Source organism: Elephas maximus, chromosome 4 (assembly GCF_024166365.1).
Source record: "Elephas maximus indicus isolate mEleMax1 chromosome 4, mEleMax1 primary haplotype, whole genome shotgun sequence".
Taxonomy (NCBI): Eukaryota; Metazoa; Chordata; class Mammalia; order Proboscidea; family Elephantidae; genus Elephas; species Elephas maximus.
Window position 1 is genome coordinate 106,094,996 of NC_064822.1, and position 17,215 is coordinate 106,112,210.

The 17,215-nt window shown below is 38.4% G+C and overlaps 1 protein-coding gene across 2 annotated transcripts in view; it reads left to right on the plus strand.

Annotated features, from left to right (window-relative positions):
* Positions 1-17,215, plus strand: part of DIP2B (disco interacting protein 2 homolog B) — a 224,275-nt gene that overhangs the window by 157,971 nt on the left and 49,089 nt on the right. The window contains exons 6-12 of one of the 2 annotated variants that reach the window (XM_049883095.1): positions 1,974-2,129; positions 2,632-2,751; positions 6,494-6,691; positions 8,323-8,414; positions 10,746-10,856; positions 12,192-12,315; positions 12,929-13,038. In XM_049883095.1, the coding sequence (XP_049739052.1) occupies positions 1,974-2,129; positions 2,632-2,751; positions 6,494-6,691; positions 8,323-8,414; positions 10,746-10,856; positions 12,192-12,315; positions 12,929-13,038 (911 nt within the window). The remainder of the gene's footprint in view (positions 1-1,973; positions 2,130-2,631; positions 2,752-6,493; positions 6,692-8,322; positions 8,415-10,745; positions 10,857-12,191; positions 12,316-12,928; positions 13,039-17,215) is intronic. The other variant, XM_049883097.1, reaches the window with a different exon arrangement.

Sequence of the window (17,215 nt, forward strand, 5' to 3'; positions counted from 1 at the left end):
TGCATTTTGATGTCTTAATTTTCTTATCAGTGATCTAGCTATACCATCATACATAGAAGATAAAGATATAGGATGTATACCTTTGTCCTATTCATTGATTTCTGCAAAGAAAAACTTGGGAATTTTTTAATTCAAGGCTATACTTTTTGAAGAAAATAGTTACCCTGAGGGTATGGTTGCCCAAATTCAAGAGCCAAGTGCCAACAGATGGGTGACTTGTCCTGCACGTTTAGCACTGCCCTGTAATTCATAAAACCTCCATAAAACAGCTATAAACGTACATATTTACCACCTATTCTCTTTTGGAAGCTAAGCTGCCGAAGCTGTGGTTGGACCAGGTTTTATTTCCGTGCTTGTCTAAAGAGCAAACTCAATTGTTAAAATATTGTCTTCGTGCCTAGTTAATTTTATCTGCGTTTTTGTTAACAAGGTCGTTTCATCTGTCCTTAACATTCTTCTGTTGCTTCCTCTACCGTGTGAAAAGTTACTGGTTCACTTGCTCCCAGAAACCATTTTATCCAACATTATTGGTTTTTGGATATTTGTTCTAACAGAAGTAATTCATGTTCCTAATAAAAAAATACGAAAATACTAGTAAAAGAAAAATAAAATAGTCTGTAATTCCACCTTCTGTGGCTAACACTAGTTGTTGTCACTTCAGTGTACTTCTTCCTAGACTCTGGTTTTTTACAGAAGTGAAATTGTACTAAACAAAATGTTCATAACCTGCTTGTCTTGCTTAGCATGTGTCACAAATGTCTTTTACGTCATTAATATAGAACCATGCCATTTTTTTCATGGTTTCAAAGTATGCCATTAGACAGCTATGACCTGATTTATGTAGCCATTCCCTCTTGGACATTAAGTTGTTCTCAGTTTTTCACTATTATAAAAACTTCTGGAATGAACATCTTTCATCACACAACTTTGTGCATTTGATTTTTTTTTAGGATGTATTCCTATAAGGGGAATTGCTGGGTCAAATAAAAATGTCCATTTTTAACGTCTTTGTTACCAAATTGCCCTTTAGAAAGGTGGATGGCAGTATATTTGTGGTAATATATTAAAAACTTTAAAAGCTATTAAATTAATTATAGACTTTTGGGACTTAGATACTGAACTCCCAAATTGATTTGAGAAATTGTTTATATTATTTTTTCCTTTTCGTAATTGAGAGGCTTTTCATTATTCTTATAAACCATGCATTTTACTTCCTCTAATTTTCTTTCTCTTACCCATCCAGATGTTTTCTTCTAAATTTTTTATAACAACACATCCTTGTTCGGTGGGTGTCTTCCAACCTAATGTCATTCAGTCTCTTTATAGTAAGAATCTCTACATAAAGTAGGATACAATAGTACTATTTAATCACTGCTTAGAGCAAAGGAAGAACCTTGCCTGTTGAGTAAATCCAAGCTACCTACGGGACCTCTTATAAAAACTGGAAGTGGACTTTATATGTGTTTTCTTCATCTGGAAACCTGAGCAAACTGACCCACTTCCAAGACACTATTGTGTTACTGGACTGAAGGGGAAACATTATAGATAAACCAACATAATCATGAAGAAATGTCAAAGAGATCAGGATATCAGTAGCCACTTATGGTCATTCTCACTTTGGTTATATTTTGAGATCACTTGTAACTTTTATTTCATTATGATTAATTTAAAGCATTGACTATCTACCAGCCTTTCTATGTAGAAAACAATGTTTTTGAGAAACATTTGATGATAGGTGATTTGATCTTAGTAAGGCTACCCAAGTTCTTGAAACTAATAATTTTGGAAAGCTGATATGCCCTGGCTCAACCTCTTGTTCTCCCATTCTGTATTGCTAGTACAATTTGATTTAGAAGATTGTTTTATAAGAGCTAGATTCCTATTCATATAGTTTTCTTCCTTGCTTAAAAAAGGATTTAAAGATTCTTATTTTTATTGCTAATGTAATTCTAAATTGTTTTCTCCCCCCTTAGAGAGTTTCTCTGCTCCCCCCGACGTCACTACAACTACCTCTTCCTCATCATCATCTTCCTCAGTACGCCCAGCAAATATTGACCTGCCCCCCTCGGGGATAGTTAAAGGCATGCACAAAGGATCCAACAGGTCCAGCCTTATGGATACAGCTGATGGTAGGGGGTTCTTTTTGGTAGCTAAATAGGAAAAAGACGTTGAGCTGGAAAAATTCCCATTCTAAGCAGCAGCGCTGGACTGACTGGCCCAGCGGTTGCAAAGCTGCATTGCAACTGGTCCACTAACAAGTCGTCTTGCGCACCCCTGCTTTGACAGTCTGCATAGTGGAAGCCTAAATGCTTGTTCATGCTTAGCTTATATTTCCAAAAGACACTTTGGACAAAAAAACTAAGTGTGGGGGAAAAAAAAGAATACTATTAGAGAAAAGGGATATTAGTTGAAACCTGTAAGCAATGTGTTAATAATAGCACCAAATTTGTTCTCTGTCGTCATGAAAACTTGTCATGTATGTATTTGTACTCATTTGGCCCAACTGAAATAGAACGCGATTGTGGCCAAAGGCCAAATATCATTAAAGACAACAGCTTCTAAAGGAATCTAAGAGCTAAAAATATCTCTAAAAGCAGTGAATTTTAACGTACCTTTTTTTTTCTTTTATAGGTGTGCCTGTCAATAGCAGAGTATCCACAAAAATTCAGCAGCTTCTCAACACTCTGAAACGACCCAAAAGGCCTCCCTTAAAGGAATTTTTTGTGGATGACTCTGAGGAAATTGTGGAAGGTAGTAGTAATAATACCACAAGCATGTATTCATTAAGCAAACATTTCTTAAACAATTACCACATGCTTGGTCCCAAGGGTTACAAGGATGAATAAGACATGGTTCTTGGCTACAAGGAGTTCATAGTTCTCTGCTTATTTTCTCCGAAGAATTATTTCTATTTTTGATCTCAGATGAAAGATAGGGAGTTAAATATAAATAAAAGTTATTTATATTTGGCTTTATCTTGGGATACAGATTTCAAATTAGACTCAAAATTTTGCCCAGTCTTTTTTTGATGTAACACTGTCCTTTTGTTAAATCAGCCATTCAACATATATATGCCTGCCTTCTACAGGGCAATATGGTAGATAGTGAAAAGGATTCAAAGATTTAGAAAAATACTTGGGGTTGCAATTTAGAGCAGTGCTAAAATGTAAACATGTGAAAAGTTAGTTTAGCCAGTAAGTATGTATCAGCTAATACAGATAAATCCAGAGATGGGAAGAAAGTAGTCCCTCTGTGTGGTTAGGAAAGGCTTCATAGAAGAAGCAGTAATGATCAGTGATTTAATAATTTTTAAAATATTTATGGATGAAATCATAAAACATCTAAAATTTAATAGGGAAGGCTAAGTGGGGAATGAATGAGAGTATAGCTATGAGAGTGGCCATTTGACGCTAGGCAATGAATAAATCTACCTAACAAAAGCTTTTGTCAGAAGAACTAAGTCTTGGTAGCTTTGTAGTCCACTTTTACGTCCTGAGACTAATAGTAGGTTTTGATCACCTCAGACTTATTAATGGAATTAGACACTTTCATAGACTAGATCCAGTCATAGCCCACTTTATACAAAAAAAAAAACAAAAAGCAACCTGACATATGAGGCTAAGATGAATTTCTGTTTCTTTAGGAGCCACTAAAATTGCTGAACTGTGAACATGTTTCTTATTGTACTGATCTTCAAGGTGCTCATGTCGGTAATGGCCTCTACAGGCCTTCTAGCACTGTGTATTGACAGCCATATGAAGGCCAAGGTTTAATAGAAACCATACTTAACCAATTTTCATTGTCATTATAGAGCCAACAGCCTTCCACTAACGTAAATAGACAAACCCGCTGCCATCGAGTCGATTCCAACTCAGCGATCCTATAGGACAGAGTACAACTGCCCCATAGGGTTTCCAAGGCTATAGTCTTTTGGAAGCAGACTACCATATCTTTCTCCTGCAGAATGGCTCGTGGGTTTGAACCACTGACCTTTTGGTTAGCAGCCAAGCACTAAACCATTTGCGGCACCATGGTTCCTTGTAAATAGACAACACATTGCTTATTTGAGTAATTACTACCTTTGGAAAAGAAAAATACCAGTATGTCTTTTGGAAGTCTGAAAGAGTATGCCCAGGCCCGGTGGATGGCAGTAATGTACAGACTTTTAGGATGGGAAGACCATCCCTAAATATATAGTGTTCCCATAAAAATAAAAGAATTGATTTAGAATCACCTAAGTTTATTTATTTATTTATTTTCGTTAATCTGATGGTTTAGGATCTCGGAATATACAAGGTAGAAGGGCAGCTGAAACTGGAGAGTGAAGTTATTTCATGAAAAGTGAATCAGTCTTTTAATTATGTTTCCCAAATCTGTCATTAAATTAAGCTATAAAGTATAATTACTATTTCGTTTTCCCATCTAATACTTATGCTCAGTCTGTCCCTTGTCCTTTCTATGTCTCTTCTCCTTTGTGTCTGTCATCTTCCACTTACCTCCCCAGCCCCTACTCATCCTTTAAGACTCAGCCATGAGTCTTCAGACCCCATGCCCTAAGCTAAGTGATGTGCTTCTGTTATGGATTTAATTGTGTTCCCCCAAGAAAAAAAAAATTTGTTGTAAATTCTGACCTCTATGCCTGTGGTTCAGCTGCTAACAAAAAGATTGGCAGTTCAAATCTACCAGGTGCTCCTTGGAAACCCTATGGGTCAGTTCTGCTCTATCCTACAGGGTTGCTATGAGTTGGAATCAACCGGATGGCAATGAGTTTTTTTGATGCCTGTGGTTATAACCCCATTTTGGAAGGGGTTGTCTTTGTTATGTTAATGAGGCAGGATTACTGTAGGGTATGTCTTGAGCCAGTCTCTCTTGAGATATAAAAGAGATTAAACAAGTAAGTGAGAGCAGCAGGAATGGGGGAAGAGAGATGCCAAGCCATATAAAGATTGCCCAGGAGCAGAAGCTCAAGAGACAAGGACCTTTTTCCAGAGCCAGCAGAGAAAGGAAGCCTTCCCCTAGAGCCGGCACCCTGAACTTAGACTTCTAGCCTCCTAACCTGTGAGAAAATAAATTTGTGTTTCTTAAAGCCACCCATTTATGGTATTTCTGTTGTAACAGCACTGGATAACTAAGACAGCCCTCTTCTGCCCTCCCTCTACATACCTTTGTCAGGTACTGCTCATGTTGTATTACCATCAGCTCTGTGTGTGCAGGCGTGCCCCCACTGGACTCTAGACACTGCTCGAGGGCAGGGACTCTGTATCCCTTGCACCTAGCACTGATTAGACACTTAAATGTTTGTTCAAACCATTTATTTTCTCAAAGTTTAACATAACTGGCACTCAACAAATATTTAATTTTTTGTTCTATATGTAAATTATCTTTTCTGCTATAAAATTGTGGGGATTTTTTTTTCTTTTTTTTTTTTATTGACTTGAATACTTTTTTACTGTAGAAAAATTAAGAGTTTAGTTTTATCTGTACGAAACAATATGAAATATATTATTCAGCCCCTACTTCCTGGAATGACTATGTTAATATCCAGCTTTGGCCAAAGAGAACTTTTTTAAATTCAATTCAACAAACATTGATTGAGCACCCGCTGTGTATTAGGTACTATAATCAAGAAAAGGAATAAGAACCATCCCTTCCCTCAAAATGCCGTCAGTCTTTGGAGGGAGGAAAGTTTGTACAATGACAGAAGCCACTGAGGACCCTCAGTGTTTGATAAGGGTGAAATACCACGTGGTGTTGGAGCACCAAGGAAGGAAGGGTCTTCTTGAGGAATAGCTTGGGGACAGCTTCCCAGGAAAGGTGCCTTTGAACTGAGTCTTCTGGAGGCTGAATAAGAGTTCACCAGGAGGCGAAGGGATTGTCTGTGCGAGACATGTGCTAAGGTGTGGAGATGCAGAACATTGTCATTCATGCACGTGACCTGCTTGAGTCTTTAGCAGTGACTCCAGGGAATAGCGGTTCCTATCCCCATTTTAAAGACGCTCAGGTAAGTCACTGCCCAAGGTCACGCTAGTGAAAAGTAACTGTAAACTTGGGTCTTCTGACTCAGAGTTCAGTGCTTTTTCATTAAACATAACTTAGTGAAGTAGAACCTGGCTTTCTGACACTGAACACAAACTGAAAAGATATAAAAATGAATTTACTAAAAATTGTGCAATTGCTGAAAAGAAATTGATACCCTATGCTTCTCTATATGTGCAGCGACTTGCATTTTTTATCCTAAAAGGGTGAGGATTTGTTTGTTGCATAAAACACATTGAATGGAATTTTACAATTTCATGGAAAAATGAATTAACGCCCAGTTTGTGGATTACCGTTTCTAACCAGGCCCTTCCTTTTAAGTGAGTGTAAACCTGATAAATACGAAGAGAAAAGATACTTGTGATTAGATATGAAAAGTTCTATTGATTGGTATTTGTACTTATTTCAGATCTTATATTCATAATTATTGGGTTTTTTTTTTTTTGGGGGGGTACAGTACCCCAGCCAGACCCCAACCAGCCGAAGCCTGAGGGACGGCAGATGACCCCTGTGAAGGGAGAGCCGTTAGGTGTCATCTGTAACTGGCCTCCTGCTCTCGAATCTGCCCTGCAGCGCTGGGGTACCACTCAAGCAAAATGCCCCTGTCTGACTGCACTGGATGTGACAGGAAAACCAGTTTACACTCTTACGTATGGTGAGTTTACAAGATTCCAGACCCCCCCTTTCTCCTAACGGTCCTTCAGAAGATCGTGGGTAGTATTTCTGTCTTGATATTTAACAGTTTCTGGTTATTGTGTTTCAGCAGTTTTTTTAAATTATTTAATATAACCTAAAGTTCTAGGTAAGACTATGGCCAAATATTCTCATTTGCTGAAGTGACCTTTGCAGGCCAGTTAATATTTAAAAGATGGCAAAAAGAAGAAAGAGACTTTGTAGATCCATTGATGTTTTGACATCCGAAGAGAATTTTTGAAAGACAGTTGGGCAGAATTAATGATGTATGGTGAAAATCAGGTTTATCTGAAAATTGGAATGGATGACTTTCTAGATCTTTGTCATTTACTTCATTCTGCTTCTTAAAATATGCACAAAATTTCATTTGAACAAAGAATCCATACTGTTTCATTTAGTTTTGTACTCCAGCTAAGGTTTTTATTTTCCTTTTTGAAATAACTTCAAAGAGAATGGATTCGCCCTTGGGCTGTGAGATCGTGTGCTAGTTTTTTCATCAATTACTTTTTACCTTACAAGTAGAGCACACTGTCTGTAGACCTAGATACAGAATAATTTTAAAAGGAAAAGAAGTTTTTATTTAAAGAATTTTGTAGTTTGGCATGGCTTTAAACCTTGGATGCCCCCCTGGCTAAGTTGTATTTAATACTAACATATCTATTTAAAATAACATTTCTCTTTCACTTTCCTTAAAATCTAAAGAAAGAATTTCTAAGGCAGGGTGGAGAGAGAGGATAGGAAGAGGGGAAGAATAGGCCTTTTTTCCCCAAAATAATTTTAGTATTCACTTCAGAAGCTGTATATTAAACTCATTCATATAATCCTTAAAGAAAGCAATCAAATCTTTGCATGTTTATTGACATCTGTGAATACGTTCACATGTTTTACAGTTAATTTACATTTTATTGTCAATTTTCACCGAATGATGGTGGTATTCAGGGTTTAATCATTTGATTCATACTTTTGCTTTGCAGTGACTTCAAGTATCTAATACCACATATACAAGTGGTTTTTCAGAAAAGCTTAGAATGAAAGCAGCCTTCTGGCTTTCAGTCCTGTGATAAGTTTTTTTTCTCCATTTAAATGTGATGACCTTACATCAGATTATTTCTAAATATTCAAATTACTTCAGAAGAGTTTTTGAAATATTATCTAAACCAGGATGAGCAGCTGGTGATGATTTGTTGGGAGGCAGGACTAGCTTTGGTAAACTCGTTGTTTGTTGTCAAGTCGATTTTCGACTCTGCAACCCTGTGCGACAGAGTAGAACTGCCCCATAAGGTTTTCTTGGCTGTCATCTTTAGGGAAAGAGATTGTGGGGTCGTTCTCGTGCACAGCTGCTGGGTGGGCTCAAACCGCCAACCTTTTGGTTAGCAGCCAGGCTCTTAACCATTATGCCACCAGGCCTCCTTTGGTAAACTAGAGGGACTATAAAGCTTTAAAGCCAGGGAACTCTGAGTGGGGATGGATGTGATACATGTCTAGCATGTCATTTGGAAATGGCCATCGTCTTATTAAATGTGCTGATGAACTGAGTGTCCTCACTGAGGCAAGCCTGTGTTTTTCTAATATGACTCTTTTTTCTTTTTCCAGGAAAATTATGGAGCAGAAGTTTAAAGTTGGCCTATACACTGCTTAATAAACTGGGGACCAAAAATGAACCCGTGTTAAAACCTGGAGACAGGGTAATTGTGTTTATTGTTTTGGGGAGGTGGTGTTTTGCTGCTTTCTGATATATACATTCTGGATTTTTAATGTATAACGGGGAAATTTATATAACTCTTCTTCTCAGAAAGTGAAAATGGTTTAGTTCCTATATACAGTAGTGCAGTGCCAGGGGGTTATTTTCACTTTCATATGTCAAAGGATGCTCGCACATTCCTCCTGTAGCTGCTAATCAGTAAACTCTTAAGGTGCCGATAAAAAGAGAAACCTAAGTCTTTCCAGGAATAAATATTTTAACACTTTAGATGAAAATAGCAAAGGATTTACTCTTGTTTTTTTTCTTTACAAAATGCCCCCAAAACTTTTAAAACAATTTTCTTGGTTTTATTTAGAAACGCAGGGAGATTCATGTTACTTCTAAGAGGAAGAAGATGAACATTGTTTTATTTCTTCTTTAATTGGAAGTGACATTTTTCTTTTGAAAATCTTTTTAATTTTTGAACGTTTTTTTCCCCCCTCTTACTAACATTCTAAATATGATGACTTCTTACCATCGAGCATGACTTTTCTGAATATTAAAGATTGGCGCCTTTTCCATATGGAAGTCATAGAGTAAGACATACCAGCTGCACGGCAGACTTTTTCGTGCACTCATGATTATAGAATCTCCTACACTAGCCTTGTAAAAATTCTTTTGCATTGGCAGAGGACACCTAAAGGATGGCGTTTACTTGTATATGTGACATATGACTTTATGAGCCCTCACCGAGTCCTCAGAAGGTGATTCGTTTCTGCCTAACAACACGGATGCCTGTGTGCAGGAAGGAATTGGGTAGTTTAAATTGTCTGTGAGATTAATATTTTTTGGAACTCTAGGCAAGATTAACACGGAGGACAAGCTTAGAATTGAACCAGTCTTGGGAGTGAGTTAAGAACATTTGAAGCAAAAGAAGGGGAAGCAAGAGTCCAGTGACGTAATTAAGTTTCAAATGTTAATCTGTGTTTTAGTTATCCAGTCCCTCTGTAACAGAAATACCACAAGTGGATGGATTTAACAAACAAAAATTTATTTTCTCACAGTTTCAGATTCTAGAAGTCCAAATTCAGAGTGCCAGCTCTGCATTTTTGTCTCTGTTGACCCTTGAGGAAGGTCCTCGTCTCTCCTAAGCTTCTGCTCCTGAGCGATCTTCATGTGGCTTGGCATCTCTCTTCCCACATCTCTGCTTGCTAGTTTGCATTTAATCTCTCTTATATCTCAAAAGAGATTTAACTCAAGATTCACCCTATACAGGTCTCACCTCATTAACGTAACAAAGACAACCTATTCCCAATTGAGATTATAACCATAGGCATAGAAGTTAGGATTTACAACACATAGTTTTGGGGGACACAGTTCATTCTATCACAGTCTGTAAATACCCAAGCCAAAGTAACAAACACCACAAATGATAGTGACTTCTGTGCTTTTGGCGCAGTGGTTAAGAGCTCGGCTACTAACCGAGAAGTCACCAGTTCCAATCCACTCCTTGGAAACCCTCTGGGGCAGTTCCACTCTGTCCTGTAGGGTTGCTGTGAGTCAGAATTGACTCAGTGGCAACAAGTTTGGTTTGGTTTTCCTTTCCGTGTTTTTGCATTCCTTGGGTGAATTAGGAAGAGTCAGTTCTTCCTGTGATATATTACAGGTGAGATCACAGATTTGAACGTATTATAAAGGTTTCACTGTTTATCTGTTGTTAATAACTTTGTATTCATAATAATTTCTGCCATTATGATTTATACCTATTACCAAATGCCTTCATGCTAGAACACTTGATATTGTTGGTTAAGTGAGTAAGGATTAATGCAGTGAATTAGTTTAAAAATAAGAAACCTTTTGGTTTACCCTAAGATGATAATTGAGTCCGTCAACACTTGTAGTTTCTCTCTGAGAGAAGTAGTAGGGCTTACTCTCTAATACATTGGTCTATGTAGAGAGATCCATTGCACTCATTTTATTACTTCAGGGTTACACAAACATAAATTGCCTTAGATTTCCTAAGTAATTAACTTACCACTTAAAGTAAGTTGTTTACTGCTGGATCACCAGTAGAATTAAGTGAAAATTAGTTATAATGATTTATTGGGTTATGATTCCCAAAGTGCTTCTTAGCGTAAGTATGGGCATGGTGGCAATTTGTTTAGATTTGTGCATCTTCCTCAGTAACTTAATTTCCTGTCGAGCAAATGGCTACTAAGTAGTTTGATTTATTGTGTTCACGATAAGTGTTAGATATAAATGTATGTCTTAGGGAGTGACATTGAAAGCTTTAGTCTGTATATTCCTGTGTATTGAATGCCGTTACGCATTTCAGGTCGCCCTGGTTTACCCCAACAATGATCCAGTCATGTTTATGGTGGCGTTTTATGGATGTCTCCTGGCAGAAGTGATTCCAGTGCCTATAGAGGTACCTCTTACCAGAAAGGTAACCTTGCTAAATCTGAGGGGAATGCAGCCTGATGTGAGGTGGCGGGTTCTTGTTGGACCATTGACTCAGTCACAACACTGTGAAACCATCTGACCATTTTCTGAAGTCCTCAGCCTCACTTTCTAAAAACATGGAAGTTGTAAAAAATATATTTGTCCCAAATGTTCATATTTACAGGTTTCATAAGACTAGGATATTTTCCAACTATGAAAATTTTGATAGTAATATGTATCAGAAAAAAAAATCATGGAGGAGGTATACTTGACTTTTCAACAGTTACCACTTATCAGGAGTACCAGTCTTTCTTTAGAGTCTGTAAATACTGACATTTATAATATTTGAGACCTTTTCGTGAAGGAATTTCCTTTAACCGTTTCCCAAGACCTGGGATTTCCATTACATCAGAGCACAGTGCAGCGATGGCATGTTAACTCTGCAGGTTACAGGACTTTACTTTGACATCAGCACCACTAAGATGAGATCTGTGTAGCAGATGGCCATGTTTGACCAGAATGGTTTCTCCAGGAGCTATTTGACCCTAATTTTCTCACACAGTTTGTTAGTACTATTGAAAGTTGATGTCAGAGATGAATATGGTGGAGGATGTAGATTTATGAGAAAAAACTTTTTTCTTGAAATGAGTAAAATCCAAACTAGTATTACGTTTGAAGCTGTGGTTGATCTGATGCAGTATCCTTAGTTGGTTGGGGAAATCGTAGGGCCCTTCTTAAGTTATTAAGTTGGCAGTATTTGTGTGATTTCATGATGATACTTTTAAAATGACATTTTAATGGAGATATTTAGAATGTGTCATCTGTTGTTTTTGCAGCTGTTGTAAGGTTTATATCTACTTCTTTTAAAATAGAATAATGAAGAGTACATAGATTTGGGCACAGCCGTCCATTTACTTTCATTGTAAATTTGGACATTTGGTGTTCATTTTCATCATTTATTCTGTTGTCACCTGAATTGCTTGGCACTTGGATATGGGAGTGAGGTTAGGGAATGACACCCTAAGTGTGTTAGCCTTTATTTCATTTGCCTCAGATGAATCTAGAGAGGATCGTGGCTGGCCCTTGGATCACATTTGGCTGGTTAAAGTTAATAATTCACAACATTAGGTTAATAAAATACTTGATTTGTGCTCAGGAAATCAGTATATTGTTGAAATTATTTGAAAGAACATTGTTGTCACTGGAGTTTGATAATTGCCAGGTACCAGTGGGTTCCATGAATGTCATCACACAAGTGGCAGTGCATTACTGTTAGATTTGGGGGCATAGGTGTGCTCACTTTCACTCCCCTACTGTGCTCATTATCTTTCCTCCACAGGATGCTGGAGGTCAGCAGATTGGCTTCTTACTAGGAAGCTGTGGTATTGCCTTAGCTCTTACCAGTGAAGTTTGTCTGAAGGGGCTGCCAAAAACCCAGAATGGAGAAATAGTACAATTTAAAGGTTAGTAATAATTGTACCCGAATTATCAGCCAAAAGTTAAAGCTGAGTGCTTTTGCTAGTCTTATAGTTTGATAATAGCTAAGTACTTAACCATATTTTTAAAATTTAACTCTCAAAATCTTATGAAGTAGGTACCGTGATTATCCCCATTTTATAGGCGAGGAAAACTGAGGCACAGAGAGGTTAAGTAACTTACCCAAAGTTACAGCTAATAAATGGCAGAGCAGCAATTTGAACCCATATCTGTCTGATTCCACAACCCATACCCTTAACCATTATGCTGGTGGTTGGAAAAAGCTACCACTCTGTACACTAAAGCTAAATATAGAGACAGAGGATAGACCACTAACCCCAGTGGACTTCCACTGCCAAGTGGACCTCCCATTTGTTGTAATTTCAAGCCCTGGAATCAGCATATGGAGTGATTTTACTTTTAAGAGAAGATACAATTGCCTGGTGATTTATCACTGAAAACTAATAAAAGTATTCTACTGATTGTAGAATGTCCTCAGATTTTATAATTCAATCTCTTGGAATTTAAAATGGCCCGTTCAATGTGAATGTGTTCCCTGATGGCTTAGGCAATTCAATTTTTACTTTGGGTTTGATATAGGTTGGCCCCGGCTCAAATGGGTTGTAACAGATTCCAAATACCTTTCAAAGCCACCTAAGGACTGGCAGCCCCACATCTCACCTGCTGGTATAGAGCCGGCATACATTGAGGTAAGTCCTGAGGCTGTAGAACACACATTCTGGCTTTTATTTGGCTTGGTTGCCATTTTACAAAAGGGAAAATGAACTTTTTCAGTTTTAATGGTGGGAGATCCTCCTGCTGTGTTAGATTTCCATCTGTTGACTTGTAAAATGCCCCATAGTGGACCTTCTCTTGTAATTATTTTTATCATAAATACACATTGAAGAGAAGGACAGCAAAGAAATTGATCCTTGCCACATAAGAAAGTTACAAAAGGCTCTAGAGAAATAGAAAAATTTAAAAATGATTTACTGGCATGATTTAAATATTTAAGAAATGAGTTGCTCTGTTCCTTTTTTTTTTTTTTTTTTCTTTTTACGCTGAGTGGGGGGAGGCAAGAGAATGGAGAAGTGAAGGAGGAAAAGAACAGATTCAACAAATGAAAGATAAAGAGCAACATTTAGTGTTGCAGGTTAGTGCAGGAGCTTGAATCATTGGTAACACGATGCAGTTGAAGGATTAAGCCCTGCTCATGCCAGGCACCAGGCTGAGTGCTTTAAATGCATTATCTCATTCAGTCCTCACAAGTATTCTGTGAAGTGGGGGCTATTAGTAAGCCTTTTTTTAATAGATGAGGAGACTGACTTAAAAGAACTTGAATAACTGACCAAAGGTCACATGACTTAAATGTAGCAGAGCTGGGACTCAAACTCAGGTTTGTCTGACTCTGAAAACTATACTCTTCACAGCTCTGTATCCTGCTTGAGACATCTTAATAAATGCTCAGCAACACTTTGCTAAATTAATGAATAAACAAATTAATAAATTTTAAAAAGAGAAGATTAATAAATTTTAAGAAGAGAGAGAACAAGTATAGACAACTCTTCAAATAATTAGGCCAAAAGGGAAGAGAGTGGGCAGTAGCTTTGAGGGGTAATGGGGTAATATTGGGTGCAAGGAGGGTCATCTTCAGGGTGGAAGACATCTGAGTATGATGAAATGACAGACAAGTAAACAGACATTTGAAATACCAAATTTAGTCATCAGCTGTCAGTCCATGTCATCTCTCACTTTATCCTCTTTAAAATTGTATACTCATTGACTTCCTGGACCACCTTCTCTCAGTTCTCCTACTTCAGTGAGCAGTCCTTTTCAATCTTCTTTATCAGGTCTTCCTAAAAGATGAAGAGCCCCGGGGCTCAGTCCTCATACCTTTTCTCCATTTATGTTCAGGTCCAGGTCCATGTTTCACATGCCACATAATGTCTATTTGGGTAACGTCCAACCCCATAGATGCCTGTGGTCCCATAAGGTTATAATAGAGTTCAGAAATCCCGATCAGAGAACGGAACGTAATGGATATAACTGGACACAGTGAATGCAACAGCTTCCTGCATGCAACACATGTATCTCATGTCTCTTGTGTAAAAAGCGATTGCTCTGCCAGGAGTATAGTGGTACAGCACATATATAACCTATAATACATATGTCTTGATAGTCATAATAAACACCTGTGTTATTGGCTTATGTATGTACTGTACTGTGCTTTCTATTGTTATTTGAACGTGGACTTTCCCATACTTACAAATAAAAAGTTTACTGTATAACAGTGTATGTTTGCACTCATAGGCAGCAGCATCCAATCTCGTGTATTGCATGTCTTTGGAGTGTTGTAGCATTATCTCTCTGTGTAATTTTCTTTTGAAAATATTACTGTGAAGTTCATCATGGCTCTCAAACGCAGCAAAACCAGCACTTAGCAATAGCAGCAGCAAGAGGCAGAGGGGAAGTGTCGGTTTGTAAGTGAAACAAAAGGGTATTAAACATCACAAAGGTGGAAAATCGGTGCATGCTAGCTATTGCTTACTATTTAAGCATGTTCAGAGAACATCCAAATCACATAACGTCCTATTTCACAGAATGTATTGTGGATGTTGAGCCATGCATGACAGTATATTGCTTATATGGTTTCAACTTCCAAATTTATATCTCCAGGCCAGGGCATCTCTCCTGAAATGCAAACTCAAATACCCAGTTGCTTGCTCTCTCATCTTCAGTGGATGTCTAATAGGAATCTTAGGCTTAAAAGGTCAAAACCAAGCTCTTGATTTTCCTACCCGGAGTACCCTTAGCCCAGTAAGTGATATCCATTCCTCCAGTTGTTCAGTCCAAAAATCTTAGAGTCGTCTTTCTCTCAAATCCTGTATCCAGTCCATAAGTAAGATTGTCAGGTCTTCCCTCTGAACCCAGAATCCAGCCATTTCTCACTGCCTCTTCCTGATCCTCATCACCTTCATCTTCTGTCTGGATTATCCTAAAATAGGTTCCTCCCTGCTCTTCTTGCTTCTTCCCTTGCCCCTCATAGTCTCTTTTTTCTGAACAGCAAGCTAGAGTGATTTTATTGAAATATAAGTCGGATCATAACACTTTTCAGCTCAAAACCCTCCAAAAGCTTTCCATCTCGCTTGGGGTATCAGCTAAAGTGCTTACAAAGGCCTACGAGGCCCTACGTGATCTCTGATTTCGTTTCCTGTCACTCTTACCTTCACCCACTTCTTGGCAGCTGCTGTAACCTTCTTGCTGTTCTTGAGCACACCAAGCACTGTGCTGCGTCAAGCCTTGGCTCCTGCTGTCCATCTGCTTAGGGTACATGCCTCTCAGGCATCCGCCTGACTCAGTTTCTGCCTTTCTTCCAGTCTGTGCTCAGATACTATATCATCAGCAAGACCTTCCCTGATGACTTTATGTAAGACAGCATTTTTACCCACAGTCCTTAATCCTCTTATCCTGCTTTATCTTTCTTAAAATTTATCATCATCTGAAATATTATATATACATTTTTTAATGTTTGTCTTGATTAGAATGTAAGCTTCAGGGTAGGAACTGTGCCTCTTTAGTTTACTACAATATCCTGAGCTGCTAAAACAGTGTTTGGCCCATAGTAAGTACTTAATACATATGTGTTAAATGAATGAATACTATTGAGATACATAGGATGCGTGATTAACTCAGCTTTATGGAGTTAGGGAAAATTTCCTTGAGAAAATGAAGTCTAAGTTAAGTCCTGTATCAAATAGGAATTTGTCAGATGAAGAAAGGCAGGAAAGGTATTCCAAATGAGGGAATGTGTTAAGAGGCATAGAGTTGAGAAGGAGGATCCCAAGTGAAAGTTGCAGGTTAATTCAGAATAGCAGGAGCCCAGAATGTAGAGGGCAGTGGGTCTACAAGAGGCCGGAAAGCTAGGCAAGGGTCACGTAATGAAGGTCCTTATATGGTTTACTCGTGAGTTTGAAATATCCTGCATAGTAGGGAGCTATTAAAAGGTTTTAAGAAGAACAGTGATAAGACCAAACTTGTTATAAAAAGATGTCTCTGGTTAAGAAGGAAAATAGGAAGACCAGATTTTCAGTTATCTGTTTCCATGGTAGGAGGGATGGAGAGGAGTGGATGGAGTTGAGAGATGATAAGGATGTAGAACGGGTGGGACTTGGTGACTGACCCTGGAGAGGGAGGGGGCAGGAATGATTCTTAGGTTTCTGGCTTGGGCAGCTGGGTAGGTGGTGGTGGCCTTTAGTAAGAAAATGCAGCAGAAAGATGTTTGTCATGGGGAGGGGGACGAAGAGTACAGTGTTGGACACATTGATTTTCACAGGACTCTGGGACATTCAAGGGAAACAATTGGCCTGTGGGCCTAGATCTCTGGAGAGAGGTCTGGGTTGCAGATAGAGAATTGGACTGTGGTACCTGATGGGAATAAAGTGAAGAGAGAAGAGGAGGGAGTGGAGAACTTTCAGCAATCTCTGAAGGGATGGAAACCAAAAGTGGAGTAGGGAGAGAGGGGAGGAGAAAGTGTCAAGAAAGGGAGAAGTCAGGGATGTCAAATGCTGCAGAAAGGTCTGATAAAATAAAGTATGCAGAATGTCCTTTGGATTTAATAATCAAAAAGTTGATGATCTTGGTAAAAGCAACTCGACTGGAACATTGAGGGTAAAAGCAAAATTATAGTTTGAATAGATCATTGATAGGTCTCTCCCTACCAGACTGGGAGCTTCTCATGGACAGGGGCCACATCTGACACCCTTTAACTCTGCGGTGCCAGCTTGACGTGTATCTAATACCCTGCTTCTGTGAATGCAGCTCAAGTTACTGGTTTGTTTTAGCTCTTTTAGCAGCCACTTCACACTGATGACTAATTAAACTTTTAAG